The sequence below is a fragment of the Schistocerca nitens genome, chromosome 2 (genome assembly GCF_023898315.1).
Source record: "Schistocerca nitens isolate TAMUIC-IGC-003100 chromosome 2, iqSchNite1.1, whole genome shotgun sequence".
Lineage (NCBI taxonomy): Eukaryota > Metazoa > Arthropoda > Insecta > Orthoptera > Acrididae > Schistocerca > Schistocerca nitens.
The window spans coordinates 543,034,348-543,060,480 of record NC_064615.1 but is presented as its reverse complement, the minus strand read 5'-3'; the positions used below and the strand labels follow the sequence as shown (position 1 = coordinate 543,060,480).

The following is a 26,133-nucleotide window of genomic DNA, read 5'->3' as shown; positions in this document are numbered from 1 at the left end:
CAAGCTATTATTAAGTTCTAAGATGTCATTTGTCAAGAAATCTCTTAAATTTGAAACTGTTTACTCAGTTCCCCGTGTATTTCACATTTAAAACTCTTTAATTTTGCTTCTAATCCTGCTTAATGTTTAATGAACCTTTGGATAACCTCAGAAAACAATCCAGTCGTGTTATAGATCATATCAGAGATCAAGCTATTCATTTTACAATTAATGTCACCACTCAACCCATTCATTTCAGAACTCAGTCCATTTTTCTATTAATCTTAGAACTCAAACCATTTATTTCAGGCTTCACTCCATAATACTACTCTTATGATCCCCAGGCAGCTTCATATTATTCCTGTTATTATCTTCTAAATGTTTTATAATACTTTGCAACATTTCTGAAACACTACCCTTCGCGTGGGTCTCTAATACTCGTCCATTTTTATTTCTGTCGTAGTAAATGGTGTAGACTTAACATCATTCTAAAATACCAGCTCCCTTTTTACCTCTCGACATGATAACGTCACCTTCGGGTTCTGGTTCTCTTTTACTTCCGTTCACAAGAAATACTGTAAACTTAACTTCAGATTCTGCCATGACGTGTTCATTTAAAGATACGTTATTAGACGACGTCGAAAGTGTACAGCGAATACAATTTCATTCCGATATGTCAAACTGAAATTCATCACTTTTACTATCATTTACAACTATTGTTTCTTACAAATTTAGCCCCACTTTTCCTCCCACTATTACAGAATTATTGTTTTCCTCCACGTTCACAGTTTCTTTACCCACTCACACACCAAACGAAATGAGACATTATTTAGCTTTTCGCTTTCGTCGACAGCATGTCGTGGTGCTACAGCGAGCCCCTCCGCGAAGCCCTCCCAGCGTTGGTATAACCTACGGGTCCCTACGTCTTCCACTGCAGCCAACAACAGCCAACGTTCTACCTCCACTCGCCGCTGCTCACTGCTTTAGGTCTAGGCAGCTAAACGCACTATACGCTGCGCATTGTGTTGACAGATATTAGTTCAGTTGATGAAGCGCTGTGTCGAAGAAATACAGTTGGGTTTCTAACGTATGCAGAGTTTAGACTTCACTTAATTGGACTTTATCGGCTCTGAAACAAATTTTAAGGACCTATCAAGGCCGCCTTTATGGCAGAAAGCTATTATCAGTGCAATTTCACTGTTGTTTTAACACAAATCTTCACACGAAAAACAACCATAGTTTTACACGTTCAACCAAGAAAGAATTTCACCATCTAAGCAGTCACTGGCCCACTGCCATTCGCTAGATAATTCAGAAACCCGACATACGCCACCCGAAATTATTATACGACGAAAAATTTCACACGCAAATAATTTCGAAACTAATTCAAATAAAAATCTCGATTTTTCGAAAGTCTTCCAATCCATATGTGACATACAGCAAACCAGTGCTTAACAGTATTGGTTAAAAACAGTCTTGATTGCAGTTTTAGTTAGTTTTTTTTTTTTTCAACTACGCGTTTCGCCTTATTTAGGCATCTTCACGTTGATCTACATAGAAAACAGAGAACAAATACGTCTATTTAAGAATCGCATCCCGTTGTGCAGACTTGGATAACCTAAAAGCGTGTATAAACAGATCAAATACTGAAAGAGAAAATACTTTAATTAGGTATTTCTTAGAACGATCCTTTGGACAGTTTAGCCAAAGGGCATCGTGGAATACATCAGGCCAACATCGCCTTCGTTTAACACAGAAACAACTGGAAATATAAAATAGTAAAAACAGATAAGAAAATTCACCAGTGATCGGACACTCAGAAATGCAATCATTATGTTAAAGCCTTATCTTTTCAAGATGGACGCGAGTGACTCCAAGACCTGCATAACGCGTTCCCGTTCACAGGAGCGAGTAACAGAATAAGATGAGGCTCAGGTAGTAAGCATAATGCACCACAGCGTCGCGTGCTAGTACTGACGCCTCGTACAGAATCACCTCTGCCACGTAGCTGCTGGTAAGAATGAGAGATCTTAAACTGGATATACATACCCACTAAAACTTTATAAATGTAATGCACGTAAAACATGAATAAGATGGAATTACTAGGAGCAACACCTGGGCAATAACTTATCCTAAAATTTTGACGAAGTAAAATACAAATGAAGGCGGTAAATTTAAAATGAGAAAAGAGGGTGTACAATACAACACACAGATGCAGTACATAAAGAGATTTTACGTATCATGTACCACTAGACCGAGAACATTAAAAACACAGGACCGTAATTCCAGATGAAGAGGCCTCCTAATGTAACACTGAGTATTGTGTCATTCGGAGCTAGAAGTTCTACCTAACAAGAAAACTCTTTTTTTATAAAATACAAGTAAAATTAATTACGCTTAAAAATACACAGCAACATGGAAGACGGACGTGATGTTGGTAAACTTTTTCCCCATTTCCATTTTATAGCTACATTGCTACTATTGAAATGTGTAAAATGCGTCGACATTTAAATCGACAAACTCGCAAGTATCATATTTGAGTCAAAAACCCCTAATGGCTTGGCTAACAAGACGACATACGGCCAGAGAGGAACAGGGCTCATATTTAGACATAATTACGAAAGCACCAGGTTTACATTAATAATACCGATTTCATACCTTGTAAAAAGACTTGATTGACGCCAAATATTTGGTCGTTACGGAGGGACAAGTCTTTGTCCTCCATATGCCTGAATATTTCAGTTCCTTCCTAAATGCAAAGAAACTTCTAAAGGAATAAAATAAATTTCGTAAAAGTCATGCGAAATTCAGCTTTCCCTTTTCTCACATGATATATGCGTACTACGGGTGAAGGGCGTCAGGCAGACTCCATATCTCTCGATTTTAGAAAAGCTGACACGGTGTCCCATTGCAGACTCTTAACAAAGGTATGAGAATTGGCCTAAGTTCTCACATATGTGAGTGCCTCGAAGACTTCTTAAGTAACAGAAAACAGTATGTTGTTCCCGACGGGGATTGTTCATTAGAGTCAAGCATATCGTTAGTAGTTCCCTATGCAAGTGTGATGGCAGCAATCTACGGTTATTTGTTGATGATGCTGTGACGTACGGAAAGGTGCCGAAGTTCAGTGACTGTATGGGGACACAGGTCGAATTTGACAAAATTTTTTGTTGGTGTGATGAGTGGCAGCTAGCTCTAAGTGCAGAGAAACGTGAGTTTAATGCGGATGAGAAGGAGAAAAGACCATAATGTTCGAATACAGCATTAGTAGTGTCTTGCGTAACACAGTCACGTCGTTTAAACGTCTGGGCGTAATGTTAAGCGACATGAAATGGATTGAACATGGGAGGACTGTGGTAGGGAAGGCGATTAGTCGACTTTGGTTGATTGGGAGAATTCTCGGAAAGTGTGGATCATCTGTAAAGGAGACCATCTACAGGACGCTGGTGCAACATATTCCTGAGTACTGCTCGAGTGTTTGGTATTCGCACTTGGTTCGATTAAAGGAAGTAGTACAGAAGTGTTCTGGTAGACTTGTTACCGCCGCCTGGGATTAGCCGAGCGGTCTGAGGCGCTGCAGTCATGGCTGTGAGGCTGGTCCCGGCGGAGGTTCGAGTCCTCCCTCGGGCATGGGTGTGTGTATGCGTCCTTTGGATAATTTAGGTTAAGTAGTGTGTAAGCTTAGGGAGTGATGACCTTAGCAGTTAAGTCCCGTAAGATTTCACACACATTTGAACAAGACTTGTTTAGCATCGAACAGCACGCAAGAATTACAGAGATGCGTGGGGAGCTCAAATTGGGATGTTCTTTTCAAGGAACACTATGGAGAAAATTTAGAGAAGCGGAATTTGATGCTGACTGCGGAACGATTTTAATACCGCCAACGTACATTTCACGTAAGGACTACGAACATTCGAGAAACTGGAGCTGATATAGAGTCATACAGAATTTTTCGTAGCTCTGTTTGTGAGTGAAGCAGGAAAGGAAATGACTGGTAGTGATATAGGGTATCCTTTGCCAAGCACCGTACGGTGGCTTACCGAGTGTGTATGTAGATGTAGATGGACAGAGATTATTGAACACGAGGTGTAAAACAAAGCTTAGGGCTATAGATAGAGTTAGTAGCTATGGATACTGTTAGTGTGGTGGTATTAGGAAACAGTTGAAATCGTTATAACTGAACACAGTGCCAGGGGCCGATAGAATCCCTATAAAATTCCATACCGAATTCGTGGCTGAGTTAGTCCCTCTTCCAACTGTAATCTGTCGTAAATCCCTTGAGTAAAATACGTGCTCAGTAAGTGGAAAATAGCACAGGTCACACCCGTTTACTAAAAAGTTTGTAGAAATGATCCACAGAACTACCGCCCAGTATTCTTGATATCGATTTGTTGTAGAATCCTTTAACATATTCTCAGCTCAATCATAATGAGGTGTCTCGAACAGAATAACCTCCTCCATGCCAACCAACATGGATTCCGAAAACATCGGACGTGCGAAACACAACTCACGTGACAAACTGAAAGCAACGGATCAATGCATTCAGGTAGATGCAGTATTTCCTGATTTCCGAAAAGCGGTTGGCTCAGTACCACATCTACTTTTATTATCAGAAGAACGATGATATGGGGTATCAAGCGAAATTTGTGACTGAATTGCGGATTCCTTGTTAGGAACGGATCAACTTGTTATCATGGACGGAGAGGCGTCATCAGATGAAGAAGTAATTTCGGGCGTACCCAGGAAAGTGTGTTGGGGCCCTTATTGTTCATGTTTATACTAATGACCTTGCAGCCAATTTTAAGAGTAACTTCAGAAAAAAATTGGAAATTTATTGTGAGTTCCTGTGGGACCAAACTGCTGAGGTCATCGGTCTCTAGGTCTACACACTACTTAATGTAACTTAAATTAACTTACGATAAGAACAACACACATACCCATGCCCGAGGGAGGACGCGAACCTCCGACAGGGGGAGCCGCGCGAACCGTGGCAAGACGCCCGAGACCGTGCGGCTACCCCACGTGGCAGTAACTCCTGACTTTTTGCAGGTGACGTGGTTATTTATAGCGAAGTACTGTATGAAAGAAGGTGTATAAATATTCAGTCAGCTCTTCTTAAGATTTCAATGTGTTGCACAGACTGCATACTCGCTTTAAATGTTCAGAAATGTAAAACTGGGCACTTCACAAAACGGAAAAAGTATCCTAAGATAGTAACAATATGTGGCAGTCGGAATCGAGGAAATCTTACAAATATCTGGTGTAACACTTTGTACTGAAAGGAAGCGGAATATTCACATACAGGTAGATTCAATTCAGTAGTGGATGAAGCAGGTGGGAGACTGCGGTTTATTGGTAGAATACTGCGAAAATGCAATCACTTTGTAAAGAAGATTGCTTACAAATCACCACCCGTGCCACACATTTTGGAATATAGTTCAAGAGTGTGGGGTCTGTAACAAAATACGATCATGTACAGAGTGATGTGAGCACGAATGGTCACTGGTATGTTTGACCTGTGGGAATGCGTCACAGTGATGGTGTAGAAACTGAACTGGCACACTCTTGAAGATAGACTATTCCGAGAAATTAATTGTTGATCGTGTACACCAACGAGCCACAAACTGGAGATAGGTTACTCTATTTAAAAAGTGCCTTTAAAGGTTTCGAATTTAGCACAATTCATCATCACACGGTTTTCTTCATGCTTTCATCAAAATAAATTATATTTTGGTTTCCTGTGAGCTACCCTAGGACAAACAATAGTTCACAATTATAAACTTATAACCAAATGGGTGCGCTAAATATTTGTGGCGGAATGTAATTTACGTAAAATGTCCATCTGGAGCGTTTTTTTTAGCAGTTTGCTTGTAATGAAATACATTCTCAACGATCTTTTCATTGTCACACTCAGAAACGTTGCACTGTATTGTAAACCATTTTCATTCGGACAAAAATATCCCACGTGCATCACGTGTTGTGATTTACAACATACGAAAACAAATGGTTAGTTTGAGCATTTGCCAGAGAGAGCCAGAAAACAGGCCGTACTGCGCGTGCGCAGTTACTATGACGTATGCAGCCAATGCTTGGTGTTTGATCTGCTCATAAGCTTTTCGTCGCATTTATGTTTGGAAATTCGTGAGTTGTGGGGCATCACGTGACCACGTGCAGACATGCGGTATGTTGTTGAGAGGACCTAGGGAGTTGTACCTGGAGCAACTGTTTTATCATATTCTACCCACATAAAGAATGTAAATAAGTAAGCAGTTCTTGGCGTAATATTCATTTCAAAACTAGAGTCAGCAGCTCATTCGCTATGTGGTGATGTTAACATAGATTTTTCTTCTATTCGTACTCTGCAGTACTGTTATGTAGCATTTCCAATTAGGTTTACATCTACACAGCACTGCAAAAAGTTAATAAGAAGGTATACAAATTTCTTGCAAAAATAAAAGGAATAGTTCCTTGTGTAGCTTACACCAAAATAAAGGACAATAACTTATTTCATGATTATTTCAAAACATGTCAAAAATTAACAAAGTTGTCCGTGAAGTAAAGAAACTGCGCAACCCATTGTTTATACTCCACTCTAATACTAAATATAATACCATGTGGGAAGTTAAAACGATAAATAACGATATGCTGCCAGTCTACAATTAACCATAGATTGGCATTCCATAAATTTAAGATATGTTGTTGTTGTTGTTGTGGTCTTCAGTCCAGAGACTGGTTTGATGCAGCTCTCCGTGATAATCTATCCTGTGCAAGCTTCTTCATCTCCAGGTACTTACTGCAACCTACATCCTTCTGAATCTGCTTAGTGTATTCATCTCTTGGTCTCCCTCTACGATTTTTACCCTCCACGCTGGCCTCCAATGCTAAATTTGTGATCCCTTGATGCCTCACAACATGTCCTACCAACCGGTCCCTTCTTCTTGTCAAGCTGTGCCACAAACTCCTCTTCTCCCCAATTCTATTCAATACCTACTCATTAGTTATGTGATCTATCCATCTAATCTTCAGTATTCTTCTGCAGCACCACATTTCGAAAGCTTCTATTCTCTTCTTCTCCAAACTATTTATCGTCCATGTTACACTTCCATACGTGGCTACACTCCATATAAATACTTTCAGAAACGACTTCCTGCCATTTAAATCTATAACCGATGTTCACAAATTTCTCTTCTTCAGAAACGATTTCCTTGCCATTGCCAGTCTACATTTTATATCCTCTCTACTTCGACCATCATCACTTATTTTGCTCCCCAAATAGCAAAACTCCTTTACTACTTTAAGTGTCTCATTCCCTAATCTAATTCCCTCAGCATCACCCGACTTAATTCGACTACATTCCATTATCCTCGTTTTGCTTTTGTTGATGTTCATCTTATATCCTCCTTTCAAGACACTGTCCATTCCTTTCAACTGCTCTTCCAAGTCCTTTACTGTCTCTGACAGAATTACAATGCCATCGGTGAACCTCAAAGTTTTTATTTCTTTTCCATGGATTTTAATACCTACTCTGAATTTTTCTTTTGTTTCCTTTACTGCTTGCTCAATATACAGAGTGAATAACATCGGGGAGAGGCTACAACCCTGTCTTACTCCCTTCCCAACCACTGCTTCCCTTTAATGCCCCTCGACAAACAACATAAATTAAGACACAATGTCAAGCTTAGAGGAAGTATTAGACAAGTGTCATGTGATCGATAGTGTTTCGCGGAAGGCAGAGCTGTAAATACGTTTGAAACAAAAAATTTAATTGAAAACTACTGACCATATTTGCCTGCTTAGTCAGCTTCAAGTGAATGTTTACGTATGTTCGTACATATACAGCATTAAGAAAAAGATGTTCAAATGTGTGTGAAATCTTATGGGACTTAACTGCTAAGGTCATCAGTCCCTGAGCTTACACACTACGTAACCTAAATTATCCTAAGGACAAACACACCCACACCCATGCCCGAGGGAGGACTCGAACTTCCGCCTGGACCAGACGCACAGTCCACGACTGCAGCGCCTGAGACCGCTCGGCTAATCCCGCGCGGCCAGCATGAAGAGATCTTATATTGCCACAAAAGAAACAGGACATCATACTCCAACAGCATCAGATTTTCGTAAACCGTACTAAAATGCTTAATTCGTCTCAAAGTGCACATTTCTATGTCCACATTCACACTGAGGTATCTGATGTTCAAATTTTCTAAGTGGTTTTCGGGATTCCAGTTTTCTTCGATTACCAGTACTGTATTATGTATTGCCTCATGTTTGGTTCTTTATTATGGTATAATGCCATTCGTGCCACAAAAAGAAAATGTGCTCTCGTAAGTGAACGAAGTTAAAACTAGACAATAGTACGGAATGAAACACTTCGTTTCAAATAAATTGACTGCCTCGCCGGAAAAGATTAATAGAAGCAAATTTCTGTACCAAACCAACAAAAGTAACTTCTTTAAGACTATTAATGGTTGATTGCTAACAATGTGAAAATTATATGAAATCAGAAAACTGAAACTACTAACTTTCCATTTTAGTCTTCCATGATTATGGGAATGTATATTAATTCATTTGATGGCTCCCAGCCACAGAAATCGGTTTTGTTTTCATTTGACGTGGGAGCTGTAAACGAAGAGGGAACAGCAATATCACGAAACATATACACGGGTCACGTGGAGAATGAACCGCCCCTCCCCCCCCCCCCCCCCACTATAACTCAGATTACTCTGCTCATGCGCGAATGTGGCTGCTTGGGCGCGCCAGTTAGCTTTTTCCGGGTATCATCTGGCTACTTGTTGCTACAGCTCGAAGACTTGTTCAATAATAGAACCCACTATGTTGTCCCCGATGGAGACAGGACCGTTTTTGTTCTCTCTACACATAAATGATTTGGCAGACAGCGAACGCAGCAATCTGCGGTTGTTTGCTGATGATGATATGGTGTACTGTAAGGTGTCGAAGTTTGGTGACTGTAGGAGGATACAACACGGCTTTAAAAAAAAATGCTTGTGCAATGAATGGGGGCCAGCCCTAAATGTGGAAAAATGTAAGTTAATGAGGATGAATAGGAAGATCAAACTTCCAATGTTCGGATACAGTATTACCAGTTTCCTGCTTAACACAACCAAGTCGTATAAATATCTGGGCGTAACATCGCAAAGCGACAGGAGATGGAACGAGCATGTGAAAACTGTGGTAGGGAAGGCGAATGGTCGACTTCGATTTATTGAGAGAATTTTAGGAAAGATTTGTTCCGCTGTAGAGGAGACCGCTTATAGTACACTGCTGCCACCTCTTCTTGAATACTGCTCGAGCGTTTGGGATCCGTACCAGGTCGGATTGAAGGAACACGTCGATGCAATTAAGTGTTGTGGAGATGCTTCAGGAACTCAAATGGTGTTTCCTGGAGGGAAGGCGACGTTATTTTCGAGAAACACTATTGAGAAAACTTAAAGAACCGGCATTTGAAGCTGACTGCCGAACGATTCTACTGCCGCCAACACACTGCGCGAGAGGACCATGACGACAAGATACGAGAAATTAGGGCTCATACGGAGGCATATGGACAGTCATTTTTACCCACTTCTATTTGCGAGTGGAACAGGAAAGGAAGTGATAAGTAGTGGTACAAGGTACCCTCCGCAACGCACCGTACAGTGGATTGCAAAGTATCTATGTAGACGTAGATGTGGATGTAGATGTATCCGTCGTGTTGACACTATCAAAATGTCGAATACAACGTAACGCATCACTAACTTTTAGATTTTGCCACTGACATGCTTGATGGCTCAGGAGTTTCGAAAAAAGGCTGACGGTGTGAGCTCCTGTGGTGCACACTGCATGCTGGTGGCGGCGTCAGTCACTTGTCGGACCTACTGTAAAGTCCGGCGTGGCCGCGCCGCGACCCATCGCCTCCCTCAGCCGGCGCGCAACTCGGCCGCGCTACCGGAAGTGTCTCAACTCGTACTGGACAATTCGGCGAAACTTTCTCCTTTAGACAGGTTACAACACAGTGATGAGGTGCTAGAGGCGATAGCCTACGCGGTTGACCTCCTCCTGTTGGTCGGCGGCCGTAGCCGGGAAGACATAGAACCGAAAATTGAGAGAGCCATAGAGAAACTCCAACAATGGTGCCACATGACTAAAATAACGATCTCACCCAGCAAATCCACATACCTGCTGTTAAAAGGACATCTAATCAGAAATCCTACTGTCAGAATTAACGGCTCACCAGTTCTCCGGCGACGTGAGACCCGCTATCTAGGAGTTATCATTGATGAGAGGTGGAGCTTCGTGAAACACATTGAGACCGTAACCCAGAGAGCTCTCCAGATATTAAACAACCTCATCTCAATAGGTCATAAAAGATTCTATCTCCCACCACACCTTATTAAACTTTACCATAATAGCATCCTAACATCAGTTGTGGGTTACGTTCCCGGCGGGGTCAGGGATTTTCTCTGCCTCGTGATGACTGGGTGGTGTGTGATGTCCTCAGGTTAGTTAGGCTTAAGTAGCTCTAAGTTCTAGGGGACTGATGACCACAGATGTTAAGTCCCATAGTGCTCAGAGCCATTTGAACCATTTGTGGGTTACTGCTCGGGAGTCTGGGCGCACAGGCTCACGAGGGTTGTGCCCGCCATGACAATGAGAAGGGTCCAGAGAAACATGATATTGAGATCTGTGGGGGCCTACAGAACTTCTCCAGGGGGGGGGGGGGCCCTATTAGTCATAATATGGCTCTGCCCTCTGGACATCAAAATAAGGGAACAAGCGGCTTGGTACTGGGCCAAAAAGGGAAACTAAGAGAAGATTGCAGACATTATGGGTGTAAGGGTGGGGGATAGAAGGGAAATAAGGAAAAGAGGGAAGGTACTTTGGCAGGAGTCTTGGGAGGTAGAAGAGGCTGGACGTAGAACTTTCCAGTTCATACCTGATGTGAGGGAACGCTTGGAAATGAAATACTTTGAGCCCACACGAGGACTGATCCATTTTCTCACTGGCCATGGACCCTACCCGACGTACTTATGTCGATTTGGGAAGAGGGCTACACCAGCGTGTGACTGTGGCGATTCGGAGGGTACACCCGACCATGTAGTTTACGAATGCCCCCTCTTCAATGACGTTGCGAACACACTTCGAGACAGACTTCCAAACCATGACATATATCAACTACTTAGACGGGAGGACAGTTCCCAGATCTTAAACACATTGGCCAATGAGGTATCACGGAAAGTTTTAACAGAATACTTGAGGGACATAAACTAAATAACAAAGACAACCAACACTGATTGCGTCCAGAGCCCTATTCCCATACCGCCTGTGCGTGGACTGGCCGACTTTCCATCATAGTTGGAATCCGCCAAGTGCAGGATTAGGGGAGTGGGGGTCAATACCACCGATAACGACACGCACCGGAAATGATGTAGGATAAGTTATCTTGTAGGACTTAGTTTTTTAGGAAAACTATGCTAGGGAACTGCAGCGAATTAACTCGTGGCCTGCCCAGTGCCAGGGGCACGCTCTTCGGGTTTAGCTTGAAGAGCAAGGCTATGAAAAGTAGGTTTATATCTTTCACTGGCACACATGTGACGCTGCAGGCGATAGGAATTAGTTATAAGAATTAGATATAAGCTGTAGATCTTAGAAATTAAATGCCCATTGTATGAAACACTAACTGTAGCTCACTTAAAAAACTGTAACTAGCTGCAAATTAAGTATTAGATGTATAATTATTATGACCCACTAATGAGATAAGGAAGTGGGTTAATTTTGTATAATTATAATGGTTTTGTTGTTAATAAAGAATGATTTTTTTAAAAAAAACTTTCTCCTTTACCAGCTCTGAGATACTGGGTATCTTCCTTAAAGACGTTCTGAAACGCTATGTTATCCACAAGCAGGCGAGGGAAATACGTAAAGCCTCCATACTAAAACTCAAAGAATTTCAAATTTTAACAGTTCTCGTTTTCACCTCTACTAATTATCAGCTGTCCACACCACTCTTCGCTACTTAAGTATGGTCCCAGTTAGTACTTGTGGTGCTAGGTTGAGAGGTGTGTAACGACATTCAGGAAAGAAGTTTGTTGGCAATTCAAAATAGCATCAACTGAAATCAGATCCAAATCAAGAGACGAACACCAGTTAACATTTACAGTTCGATAACATAATTGACAGCGACTCCAAAGTACGTCCACTAACGAAAGGAAATATTGAACAGCATGAATTCTACAGTAATCTATCAGATTTAACTCTGACAGTACCCATCTCCTAATGCACAGTTAAAAGGCACCCCCTAAAACTCTCAGATCCATGCCACCCTTTTTAAATAATTTCGGAACACTCATTTTGATTTCAAATCCAGATTGGCCCATCGACGGAAGTCAGACCTAAACCGCAAACAGCTGAAATTTTAAAAATTAAGGCACAGTCTAAGCAGGGCCACCCAAAAACAAGCAGTGGGCCAAACATTAGCAATAAAGACAGGAACCAAATTATCATCGACTCCACTAGCGACAACCACACCAACTGTCATTCGATGGCAACATGAGTCACCATGAAGTCTATGAATGATGGTCAGCACTGAGTAGATAACATCCGTACAAATAACATGCGTACAAATTTAAAAAAAAAGACAACCACTTTTAAAGCTATCAGTAAAAAAAGGGCGTAGGACGCCCATAACCCAGTCCCTACGACACGAAACAGGTTCCTATTGAGCCAAAATTCCATACATTTGAGATCCCTTTAATGCAAACCGAACTGAACCGACACTGTGCCAAGGTAAAACGCCAACGGCGAACCTAGTTTATGAAGACTGCCAGATTGAGGCTCATGGCACACTGGACACACTCACCGCAGTTGTGATGGTAGGCAACGTTTTCTTACTGGTGCCTCGACAGGGAACGCGGCGCTGGGAAAGCCGCGTCACTGAAGCGGTCCCAAGGCGGCCCTCTCACCAGCTGCTGTCAGCATGAGTTCTCTTTCAGCAGCACGCGCAGCACACTATCTTCATTATACCGCATGGTTTTTTGGTATTTCACTGTGATTCATACACCCTACTCGCTAAACTGATACTCTAAGCTTCTCATATGACGTTTCTGAAGATTTTGTCAACTTTAAATCCGAAAGCAGAATTGACAGAGAGGTCCCACACGTAGCGCTGACACCTGTAAAAGGAAATCACCAAGGATGCAAATAACGGTCGTCACAGTATGCTCTTACTGTGGTCTTGGGAAATTTACAGCGGAAAATAAATAAATGAAGAATGTCAATGTTTTCTTTAATCTCTCTACGTGGAATACAATCTAATCTGAACCCAGAACTCACCACATAGTATGATACAAGTTTTTTCTTGTGAGTAACAGTTAACAGAAATTTTCAGACGTAAAGACAGGCTGCCTTGAACATCATTATCATTAAAAACATGATTTAAATAAGTTACACTACCGAAAAATAGCTTAGTTAAGCCTTTTAGTGATTTCCAATTCACTCAAGATACATTGTTGCAACAATTCATGTGGAGTACATGATCAAGTCAATGGCACAAGCGACTCTGAGGTACCAGGTATCGATCCATGCTGAAACAGCCGTATTAGACACTGTGAGCCTCCACGGGTGGCAGTGCAGGCCCTGAGTCTAGCATCCAACCGATTTTACAGAAGACGTTTGCTATCCTGGGATACGATATGCACACCTACGCGACCTGTCCACGTACTTCTGTGAGAGTTGTTGGCTGGCGAGTCACACCAGCCACTTCCCGTCCTGTCATATTCCACACATGTCCAATGGGAGACAAGTCCAGAAACCGTGCTGGCCAGGGAAGTTGCTGAAGGTCTTGCATGGCATTTTGAGTTTCACGTGCAACGTTTCCGTGAGCATCATCCAGTTGGAATAACACATTACCTTCCTGGCGCAAGAATGACAAAAGAAGGGCCTGACGACATCCTACACATACCAAGTGCCGGTTAGAGTCGCCTCCAGAAACACCAAAAGTGAACGAGAGTTGTAGCTTGAAGCATTCCAGACCACAAGGTCTGGGGTGTGGCCAGTGTGTCTCGGACGAATGCATTCTATGCGACAGCGCTCATCAGGTCTACATCATACGTGTAAACGACCATCACTTGGGTGCAGGAAGAATCTGCTTTCATCGCTGAAGACCACAGCATACCATTCCATCTCCTAAGTGATCCTCTGATGAAGCCAATCAGCTGTGCAAGTCGATACTATGGCGTGAGTAGAAGACAGGCTAAAGGGGTGGGCGCCTGTAGTCCAACTATTAATAAACGGTTCAGTGTTTCGTGGACATTTAGAATCTTGTCTGCGACTGTGGGATGTTCACGTGACCACTGATACCAGCGTCGTTGCAGAACTGATGTAGCGCGACCTACTTGTGTGGCAGTTCTCCGAAAGGACCATCCTGCCACTCGGAAGGCCACGGTTTGACACCTTTCAAACTCGCTACGTTGGTCATAGGAACCATTAGCGCGTCACCGTGGCGAGGTTGAGTGCTTGCTTCACACCTTTGCACCACTGATCCTTCTTGCTGTGGGCATTCTTTATTAAGTGGTGTGCCTGGTAGCTATTCCACTACGCTGTCTTTTGGCGGATGACGTTAAAACCATTATCGGTACATCTACTGTCTCCCAGATATGCCGTTATCGGATCAAAATTGAATGTCGTATTTCCGGCAGTGTAGCACTCTAGCACTTGTTGACTGCAAGTTTTGTTTGTTGTCGGGATAGGATATTATCCTTAACATAATATGCGCCTACCAAGTATTCCAGAAGATGAGATTTGCTAGCGAGAGTCGCTGCAGGCATAGTCCCACAGTTCCTACAGAGCGAGGCAGGTGCAGCAAGCAGCGCTGTCAGACATTCACTGCCCGCAGGTCCTGGAGGACGGCGCTTCAAAGTCCAGATGTTGGCTGCCCATTATTTCCATAAATCCACTGAGTTGAAATGCGGGATGTTTCCTCTCAAGGGACAAGGCCGATTTTCTTCCCCAACTTTCCTCATTTCAACACTGCGCTCCGCCTCTGACGGCCCTGTCCTTGACATGACGTCAAACCCGCGTCTTCTTTTTCTTTAATTCTTAGATAGCGTTCCGAGTAAAATGTTAAGAGTAAGAAAGTCAACAACTGGGCATGTTTTGAATGAATCAACTGAAGTAATGCTCTACAGCATGTGCTCTAAAAAAGACAATAGTTCGGAGATGTACTACCCATGAAGCCACTGGTAATGCTAAGAATGGATAAGACTAGGTGTTGTATTTAAATCCAATTCTACACTATACCCACGAGTATGAAGTGCATGGAAGAGGGTACAATTCATCATACCAAACACCGCACTGGAAAGTAAAAAATTAACACTCATAAGCAATGTTTCTATAGGAATTAAGTTTCATTGCCTCATTATATTGGTGCATCAGTATTCCAATACTAAGTGTAACTGGGAAAACAGAAATTATGGAAAGAGCAAAACGTCCAATCACTGCAAATTACCTACAATATTTCCACAATATTCAAGACTAAGCTATCATTGTAGGAAATATCTGTTCCCTGCTACAGACAGAAACATGATTCAAAGACAAGAGAAGGTACTGATTCAGATCGACAATGTATCAAGCGTGTTTACTGCTCTTTAGGTCGTCAATTAAAGGAGCCTTCTCTTTCACAGTTGCATTCCACTTAAATTTCAGTAATTCCTCTCGCCATACGGTCCACTTGCAAGAAAGAGGCAGTAACTGGTATACTGGAAAGTGAAGAAACGCAGAAAGAGACTCGTTTGAAGGTAACTGGGCATTTGTTTGGGGAAGCCTCGTACTGGTTTTCAATGATGGTCGCCAGAATAGCTTTAACTTCTAGAGGTACAGAAATGAGACAATGTATCAAGCGTGTTTGCAGTTCTTTAGATCGTCAACTAAAGGAGTCTTCTCTTTCACACTTGCATTCCATTTAAATTTCACTAATTCCTCTCGCCATACGGTCCACTTGCAAGAAAGAGGCAGTAACTGGTATACTGGAAAGTGAAGAAACGCAGAAAGAGACTCGTTTGAAGGTAACTGGGCATTTGCTTGGGGAAGCCTCGTACTGGTTTTCAATTATGGTTGCCACAATAGCTTTAACTTCTAGAGGTACAGAGATGAGACACCGCCGTCTCATGTGCAACTAGTCAGAGCTCGTCAATGCTTTCTGTTCATGGAAGTTAATGTGAATGCGTTTCGCGCTGCAGAGGTTTCTGAATTTCTCTTACGTGAAGATATTGATTCCATAAACTGGCTCTTGATGCTTCAGATTTGAGTCCTATTGGTCAGTATCTAGAATGCACTCGGAACTCCGTCAGTAGCCAACAAAGACTCCCCCACACGCCCTCTGCCAATATAGCATTGGAACCACCACACAGGGAGCATTCGTGATAGCTAGGGTAACAGTTACTTGTAGTAAATAAACTAATCATCAAACGTTTTGCTCAAACCTTATATCTGGAAACACGAACGGGCTTAGATTCCCGTGGAGCAGAGTGTGAGGAAATCAGACTTATGAAACTAAAAATGCAACCTCACCGTGAAAGAAGAGCGAAACAACAACCAAAATAAATGAGGTCGATTCCAACCTCAGTTAAATCGATGTCTGTTGCCAGAAAAGATTCATTACCATGTTGCCCCACCCTATGCTGTGTAGTGTGTTTGGGTTCCCCTCTCTGTTGTTTTGTCCACGAGGTGATCGAGTTGTTGCAGTTTCTGCCTGGCTCCCTCTTCCACGGAGGCCTTCCTGTGATCATCCAGGCTGTAACACAGAATTAAAATTTTCGAGCAGTTCCAGTACACTGATAAGCCAAAACGTTATGACCACCGCCCAACGCGAGGATGGATGTCGCCTATTGGGGTTGCGGGAACGTGACATCGTAAGGAAAGTACAGAAGTGGATCAAAGGCCGATGGGGAGTCATTCTAGAGACGAAACGGGCCGCAAATGGGGAAATCTACTAATATGAGCAACTTTGTCAAATGTGATATTATTATTACCAAGAGCCTGTGAACGAGTATCTCGAAAAAGGCATAGCTGATCGAAGGTTCACGTGCTGCTGTAGTGAGCATGTATGGAAAGTGCTACAATGACAGTGAAACTACCACTGGACGATAAGTGGCTGGACATCTACGACCTTCCACAACGTGGGATTCGGAGGCTTGCCTGTTCTGTACAGCAGGATACGTGGTGATCTGTGGTATCTCTGCAGAAAGAATGCACTGCTGGTGCACGCACAAGTGTTTTGGAGCACACCATTCTTGTCGCATTTTTGAACATAGAACTCCACAGCAGATGACTCCTACTTGTTCACATGTTGACGCAATGACATCGTCAATTACGATGTAGTGGCCACAGGATCATAGAGATTGCACGCTGGATCAATGGAAACGCGTCGCCTCGTCGGATGACTAAAGTTTTTGCTACACCAGGTCGTTGACTGACTCCACAAACGCCGTCATCCTCGCGAATGGTGGTTCGAAACGTGCAGCGCGCAACGGAAGCAGGCTGGTGGGAACAGTATTATGCTACGGGATACATTATGCTGCGCTTGCATGGGGCCTGTCGTAGTAATAAAAGACACACTGACAGAAGAGTTTCACCTGCATCGCTTCATGGTTAACGTCATCCCCAACGTTGATGTGATCTTTGGGCAATATAATTGCTCGCGTTTCAAAGCCAGAACAGGAGCACAGTGTTTGGTGGAACTTGACAACCAACTCACACTGACATGTTGGCCACAAAACTCGCCTGATGGACCCCTTCTGGGTCGCTATCACGCGCCAACGCCGCACTCACAAGCAGCAGCCCGTTGTTTACGGAAATTAAGTGATCTTAGGCTAGAAATCTGGTTCCAAATACACATACAAGAAATGAAATGGTACACAGGTGTAATGTAACTCACCAGTACCCCTACCAAAATGGGAGCTTACGTAGCGCGACACGCCTCAAATGTAGATGTTTAAGAATACAAAGAAATAAACATAATAAATTCACAATTACATAAGAGAAGAGACAAGAAAATGGGACAAAGACACTATTGCTCCTGTGAAAGTCCCCAGGAGACAGGGAGAGAGAAGCCAGCACTCTACCCAACGCCAGCCCCGGGCCTCGGGCCCTGTGCTGTCTTACGCTTAAAGATCCTGAACGATGCGTAGCACGACATGAACACCCTTGATGAGATGACAGCGAGCTCCTGCATCTTGAATCCCAGCTTCAGGAAGTCGCTCGCGGACTGTGGGTACCATGTTCCCCTCCAATTCAAGGTGTCCGTTGAATAAGTGACACTCTGGACGCCGGGACGCTTCACAACCTACCAAAAAACCGCCCCTTGCCTGATACGTAGAATTGGTGAAGTGTTACGTTCCAAAGAGAGCCCAAAAACGTATTAGACAGGTGGTCATAGGGTTTTGGCTCTTCATTGTAGACTCATTAGATTTCCTGTTAACAGACACCTCTAGCTAATCAATTCGTTTGATTCCCTTCGCCTGCAGAAAGGTGTTTACGAGGAGACCATTATGTTCCCACGCAGTATTTTCTTGCAAGATGAAACTTCGCCGGAATCTTGTGTGTCGAGTTGGACGACAAGCTGAAGGCTACTGTGTAGCGCTAATATTACCGTCGGTACCCGTCAGGTATCACCTAACCCTTCATCGTACCAGCCAAAAATCATTACTGCCACCCCACCCCCACCCCAAGCCAAACCAGTGGGACTGCATGGATGAGACCCGGTTACCTCCACACACCTCTACGACGATCGCCAGGGTCGATACAAGTTCTATAGTACCCGGTGAAATGAATCTGTCACTGTAAACCAAGTTCCGTTCGCAGTGTTCCCTTTCTCAGTTTCTTTACACACCAGGGTCGTGGTGAATGTGTAGTGTTGTTCTTAATGGACGCGAAGCAGCCAAAATGATGATCTGGAGCTAGTTGAGAACTCTCTGGTTTGACGTAGTCCCCATATTTGACATCATACTGAATGAGTGCTAATGGAGACTTCTGCCAAATCCAAGTAAAAGAGAGGTCATAGCCCTCCATTTCTAGAAGAAAGAGGGACACAGTAACTTATACATCCTATTAGATCGGATCAAAAGTTTCCCACACATACTTCCCTAAATAACTAGGTCAAGAACTCATCAAACGAGATTGGCTCAATAATAAATCTAGAACACCACATCCCCAGAAACAAGTGGGGACAAAATTCAGATACACTACGCAGTGATGCAGTCTGTCTTGCGTACCCAGCTACAGAACATGGTGCCCCTGTATGGTAGAACAGCGCACATACAAATAAGACAGAATGATGGCCTGAGGAGCATTAATAGCACTAACATGTCAACTCAAATGGTTCAAATGGCTCTGAGCACTATGGGACTTAACATCTATGGTCATCAGTCCCCTAGAACTTAGAACTACTTAAACCTAACTAACCTAAGGACATCACACAACACCCAGTCATCACGAGGCAGAGAAAACCCCTGACCCCGCCGGGAATCGAACCCGGGACCCCATGCTCGGGGAGCGAGAACGCTACCTCGAGACCACGAGCTGCGGACTAACATGTCAACTCCCACTCAATGGTTATCTCTTGTGTCCAGTATATCTCCTACAAGACAAAGACGCCAGAGAATCAAAGGCACCGCGCAGCGTTCCAGAATCCATTGACTGAAGAACTTTGCTGTCAGAAGTTTGGATGTGTGCACAGGCGTTTTTTATTTCAGCAGAGGCTGCTTCGTTTACAAAAATGTGTCAGCAGACTAGTATACCCTTCATAATTTACACCGGAATAACGCAGACTAATACCTTGGTTAATCCTTAATGCCCTGGAACTCTTTCAGAGCAACCATAAACACTGTGGAAGGGACAGTTGAGTCTAGCTTTCTCTATTCTGTTCCAGAAAATACAGTCCCGTTTCATAATATCATTTATTACGTCAGCTGATTCCATTTTCTTTTGAAAGGTTGAACGACGTGGAATGGAACTTGGAAACGCTGCCAAATGATCATCTGAGGGGCAGTATTCTTTCCCCTTTAATGCACGCTGTTCGGCGCATCACAAGAGCGATAATCGTGAGGAGATGGTGCTATTACCGACGACAAATTAAGTTTTCTGTCCAGCACTTGAACAAAACTGGTGAGTATCTTTCAGATAAATTTGATGTTGTTAAATAAAGCGTAATGTTCTCAGTAAGTTATGCCATCAAGAAAACCTGTCCTGAGATAATGCATATGACAGGGCTGTGTCGGCGCTGACAACAGTGTCAAAATTCATAGAAAACTACTATCTTAGAAGTAAATTGTAAGCGAATTGGACGAAAGCATTTATTATGCTTACTAATGAATACGAACGCTGAGAACAAATTTCAGCTGATGTCAGATAAGCACGTCAAACAAAGATTAGTCGCCCGCAGGCAAGATCACGCTACTACAGTACAGTTCACTGCCTGTAGCCTAGAAAACTGAGCTCAGGGAAGAAGAGATTGTCCACAAGCTTCTCCAGGTGTGCCACACTCAGTAGTCACTCATCAGATGCCACACAGACACTGAATTGCGAGGATATTGACAGCTGTATTTCACGCGCCAGGCCGTCTCATTTCCTGTGAGATTATAAAAAAAAAATGGTTCAAATGGCTCTGAGCACTATGGAACTAAACATCTGAGGTCATTAGTCCCCTAGAACTTAGAACTACTTAAACCTAACATCACACACATCCATGCCCGAGGCAGGATTCGAACCTGCGACCGTAGCAGTCTCGCAGTTCCCGACTGGAGACCCTAGAACCGTAAGACCACCGCGGCCGGCTGTGAGCTCACGATTGCGTGATTGAGCGAGCCAGTGGATGCGCTGTAGTACGTCTGAGTAATCGTTAATCTAGGGACTTGTCCAGGCGGCTGTCGTCTGGAAAGACAGGAGTGTTCACCGCACGCTCTGCATGAAGATGGAGAACAAGTATGGGCTAAAAAATTGCTAAACGATGCGATGCGGTCTAGGCTGTATGTGTTGAAAACTGCAACGCAAAGCTCCAGAAGGTGCTGTCCGCTTCTTTCGAAATTTCTGGAGATTTGAGGCCATTTCGTGCCCTGAGCAGCTCATCTGGAGGTTTATTGAGACCTGCCAATAAACACACGCTACGGAGAGTACATGGATCCACTACGTAATGCAAATCCCAATAGATCAGAGAACATGAATTGAAAGAAAGTAAGAATACACCCTGCGTCACTACGCAATGGTAAACGTGGATTTCAAACCATAGTGAATTTCGACAATTTTGATTGTCTTATTTATTTATTTATGTATTTATTTCACGTGGTCAAATTAGGGCATTCATATTCTCTTTTACATCTAAGCAGACATCCGTAGCGATTGAACATTACAACTTGTATAGTACATCAACAGTATATAGTTATAATAACAATACTCGCAATAGAAGTAATGGTAATTACAGTAATAATGTCAATAATAATAATAATAATAATAAACCCCGTGGAGGCCCGGGAAAAGAATAGGCCTTCGGTATGTTCTGCCAGTCGTAAAAGGCGACGAAAAGAACAAACCACTAATAGGGCTAGCCCCCCTTTTAGTGTGATTATTTGGTTCATGACAGAACTAATGAAGCCTTGGATAAGCGCTGGCATGGTCGGGGACGACGCTTGAACCCTATGCCCGTCCACAATGGTAACGACACTGCTAGCCACATGGAAAATGATTTAAATCCAAATAGAGGTGTTTTGCAGGATATGCTTCCTGCAACCAGTCTAGAAGGAAAACAAAGACTGAGGATAAGATGGTCAGGTGAAGTTAACCGACACCTCATTTTCTGTTATTATCAAGCAACAAACTTAGGAACCAACACAACTGGATACAGATCACAAGTATACACAACATTTTTTACCAGATACCCAGAATTAAAATTTTTAACAGAACAACGACTAGCTGATCAGATCCGTGTAGTAATCAAAAATCACAGGATACCCAAGTCAGTATTAGAAAACATCAAACAACAAGAACAACAAATACTGGAACAAAATAATGTGCAATCAGAAGAAGAAGAAAATACAGTAATGGACTCGAATATCCCAGAGCAAACAGACAAAGAACAAAACGCATCAATTAAACAATCAGATGAAAACGAAATCTTAAGACAGCCACCAGAACAAGCACAAATAGAACACGAAGTGACACACATGTTAGATATAGATGAAAAATTTCAGCTGACATATATAGAATACAAAGACACAAATACAAACATTAGACCATTCATGCATAGACCACGAAATAACCCAAAAGTCGAAACAACAATAACAACTATCAACATAATCATACACAAAAAAATAATCGAAAATACAACTATGGAAGAGTTACAATTACTGGTTTATATAGGAGCACTCACTACACTAAATATACACACTAGGTAGACATCAGAACCAACCAACACACAGAAGAAACCCACAAAACCAGCATGGCAACACAGGCTACAGATCAGAATAGAAAAACTGAGAAAAGACATTGGACAGCTAACACAATTTATAAGAAATGAAATATCAGACAAAAAAACGAAAAAGATTATGTAAATTCTCACAACAAGAAGCTATATAGCAATTAGATGAAAAGAACCAGAAATTACAAGCATTGCCCAACCGACTTAGAAGATACAAAAAAAGTGAAAATAGAAGGAAACACAACCAAACATTCAATGCAAACCAAAAGAAATTTTACCAGACAATAGATAACACACACATTAAAATAGACAATCCACCAAACATAACAGACATGGAACACTTCTGGAGCAGCATATGATCAAACCCGGTACAGCATAACATACATGCACAGTGGATACAAGCAGAAACAGACACATACAAGACGATACCACAAATGCCTGAAGCGATAATTTTGCAGCATGAAGTCACCCAAGCAATTAACTCTACGCACAATTGGAACGTCCCTGGAAAAGATAAAATAGCAAATTTCTGGCTAAAGAAGTTCACCTCAACACATTCACATCTAACTAAATTGATTAGATTATATTAGATTAGATTAATACTAGTTCCATGGATCATGAATACAATATTTCGTAATGTTGTGGAACGAGTCAAATTTTCCAATACATGACATAATTAAGTTAATTTAACAACATACTTAAGTTAATGTAACAACTTTTTATTTTTTGTGTTTTTTATTTTTTTATTTTTTTAATATATATTTTTTTAATTTATATCTAAAAATTCCTCTATGGAGTAGAAGCAGTTGTCATTCAGAAATTCTTTTATTTTCTTCTTAAATACTTGTTGGTTATCTGCCAGACTTTTGATACTATTTGATAAGTGACCAAAGACTTTAGTGGTAGTATAATTCACCCCTTTCTGTGCCAAAGTTAGATTTAATCTTGAATAGTGAAGATCATCCTTTCTCCTAGTATTGTACTTATGCACACTGCTATTACTTTTGAATTGGGGTTGGCTGTTAATAACAAATTTCATAAGAGAGTATATATACTGAGAAGCTACTGTGAATATCCCTAAATCCTTAAATAAATGTCTGCAGGATGATCTTGGGTGGACTCCAGCTATTATTCTGATTACATGCTTTTGTGCAATAAATACTTTATTCCACAGTGATGAATTACCCCAAAATATGATACCATATGAAAGCAATGAGTGAAAATAGGCGTAGTAAGGTAATTTACTAAGATGTTTATCACCAAAATTTGCAATGACCCTTATTGCATAAGTAGCTGAACTCAAACGTTTCAGCAGATCATCAATGTGTTCCTTCCAATTTAATCTCTCATCAATGGACACACCTAAAAATTTGGAATATTCTACCTTAGCTATATGCTTCTGATGAAGGTCTATATTTATTAATGGTGTCATACGATTCACTGTACGGAACTGTATGTACCGTGTCTTATCAAAATTCAGTGAGAGTCCGTTTACAAGGAACCACTTAGTAATTTTCTGAAAGACAGTATTGACAATTTCATCAGTTAATTCTTGTTTGTCAGGTGTGATTACTATACTTGTATCATCAGCAAAGAGAACTAACTTTGCCTCTTCATGAATATAGAATGGCAAGTCATTAATATAAATTAAGAACGACAAAGGACCCAAGACTGACCCTTGTGGAACCCCATTCTTGATAGTTCCCCAGTTTGAGGAATGTGCTGATCTTTGCATATTATGAGAACTGCTTATTTCAACTTTCTGCACTTGTCCAGTTAGGTACGAACTGAACCATTTGTGCACTGTCCCACTCATGCCGCAATATTTGAGCTTGTCTAGCAGAATTTCATGATTTACACAATCAAAAGCCTTTGAGAGATCACAATAAATCCCAATAGGTGGTGTTCGGTTATTCAGACCATTCAAAATTTGATTGGTGAAAGCATACATGGCATTTTCTGTTGAAAAACCTTTCTGGAAACCAAACTGACATTTTGTTAGTACTTCATTTTTACAGATATGTGAAGCTATTTTTGAATACATTACTTTCTCAAAAATTTTGGATAAAGCTGTTAGAAGGGAGATTGGACGGTATTGTTGACATCAGATGTATCCCCCTTTTTATGCAAAGGTATAACAATAGCATATTTCAATCTATCAGGAAAATGCCCTGTTCCAGAGAGCTATTACACAGGTGGCTGAGAATCTTACTTATCTGTTGAGAACAAGCTTTTAGTATTCTGCTGGAAATGCCATCAATTCCATGTGAGTTTTTGCTTTTAAGCAAGTTTATTATTTTCCTAATTTGAGAGGGAGAAGTGGGTGAGATTTCAATTGTATCAAATTGCATAGGTATGCCCTCTTCCATTAACAGCCTAGCATCTTCTAATGAACACCTGGATCTTACTATATCCACAACATTTAGAAAATGATTATTAAAAATATTTTCAACTTCTGACTTTTTGTTCGTAAATTTTTCATTCAATTTGATGGTAATACTGTCTTCCTGTGCTGTTGGTTTACCTGTTTCTCTTTTAATAATATTCCAAATTGTTTTAATTTTATTATCAGAGTTGTTGATTTCAGACATTATACACATACTTCTGGATTTTTTAATAACTTTTTTTAATATAACACAGTAGTTTTTATAATGTTTGATAGTTTCTGGGTCACTACTCTTTCTTGCTGTCAGATACATTTCCCTTTTCCGGTTACAAGATATTTTTATACCCTTAGTAAGCCATGGTTTGTTACAAGGTTTCTTACGAGTATATTTAATTATTTTCTTGGGGAAGCAGTTTTCAAATGCATTTACAAAAATGTCATGAAATAAATTATATTTTAAATTGGCATCAGGTTCACGGTACACCTCATCCCATTCTAACTGCTGTAGGCTTTCCCTGAAATTTGCAATTGTTAAATCATTGACTGAACGTACTACTTTGGAGGACTGTTTAGTATTGCTGAATGGCGCTATGTCATATATTGTAACTAACTGTGCACCATGATCAGAAAGACCATTCTCAACAGGCTGAGCATTTATCTGGTTAAACTTATCTTGGTCTATGAAGAAGTTATCTATCAGTGAGCTGCTATCCATTACCACTCGAGTAGGAAAATCAATAACGGGTGTCAAATTGAAAGAACCGAGTAATACTTCAAGGTCATTTTTCCTGTTACCCTCTTTCAGAGAATCTACATTGAAGTCCCCACAAATAATAATTTGCTTCCCCCTGTCTGACAGACAGCACAACAAGGAGTCCAAATTTTTCAGAAATAGATGAAAATTTCTTGATGGGGACCTATATACAGTTACAATTATAAATGTGCCTTTATTTAATTTAAGCTCACAGGCACATGCTTCTATATGTTTATCTACACAAAACTTTTTTGTTTCTATACTTTTTGCACAATGATAACTTTTGACATATATGGCAACTCCTCCTTTCTCCATATTTTCTCTCATTACATCTGCAGAGAGCTTATATCCACTTACATTTACCTTATCCATATCAGTAACAATGTGATGCTCAGACAGGCATAGTATATCTATTTCATCCTCAGCTTCTAAATCTTCTAAACAATTGTTTAACAGTTACGTTGGAGACCCATACACAGTCCCTGATACACTTACACTTACACAAGGAGTAACTTACCTGAAACCTAAAGATCAAGCAGACACAGCAAACCC

General features: G+C 41.5%; 1 protein-coding gene across 3 annotated transcripts in view; it reads left to right on the top strand.

Annotated features, from left to right (window-relative positions):
- The window catches only part of LOC126236531 (uncharacterized), a 350,541-nt gene that overhangs the window by 210,705 nt on the left and 113,703 nt on the right, over positions 1–26,133 (top strand). For all 3 annotated transcript variants that reach the window (XM_049945903.1, XM_049945901.1, XM_049945900.1), the window contains exon 3: positions 19,964–20,136. In XM_049945903.1, coding sequence (XP_049801860.1) covers positions 19,964–20,136 — 173 coding nt within the window. The remainder of the gene's footprint in view (positions 1–19,963; positions 20,137–26,133) is intronic.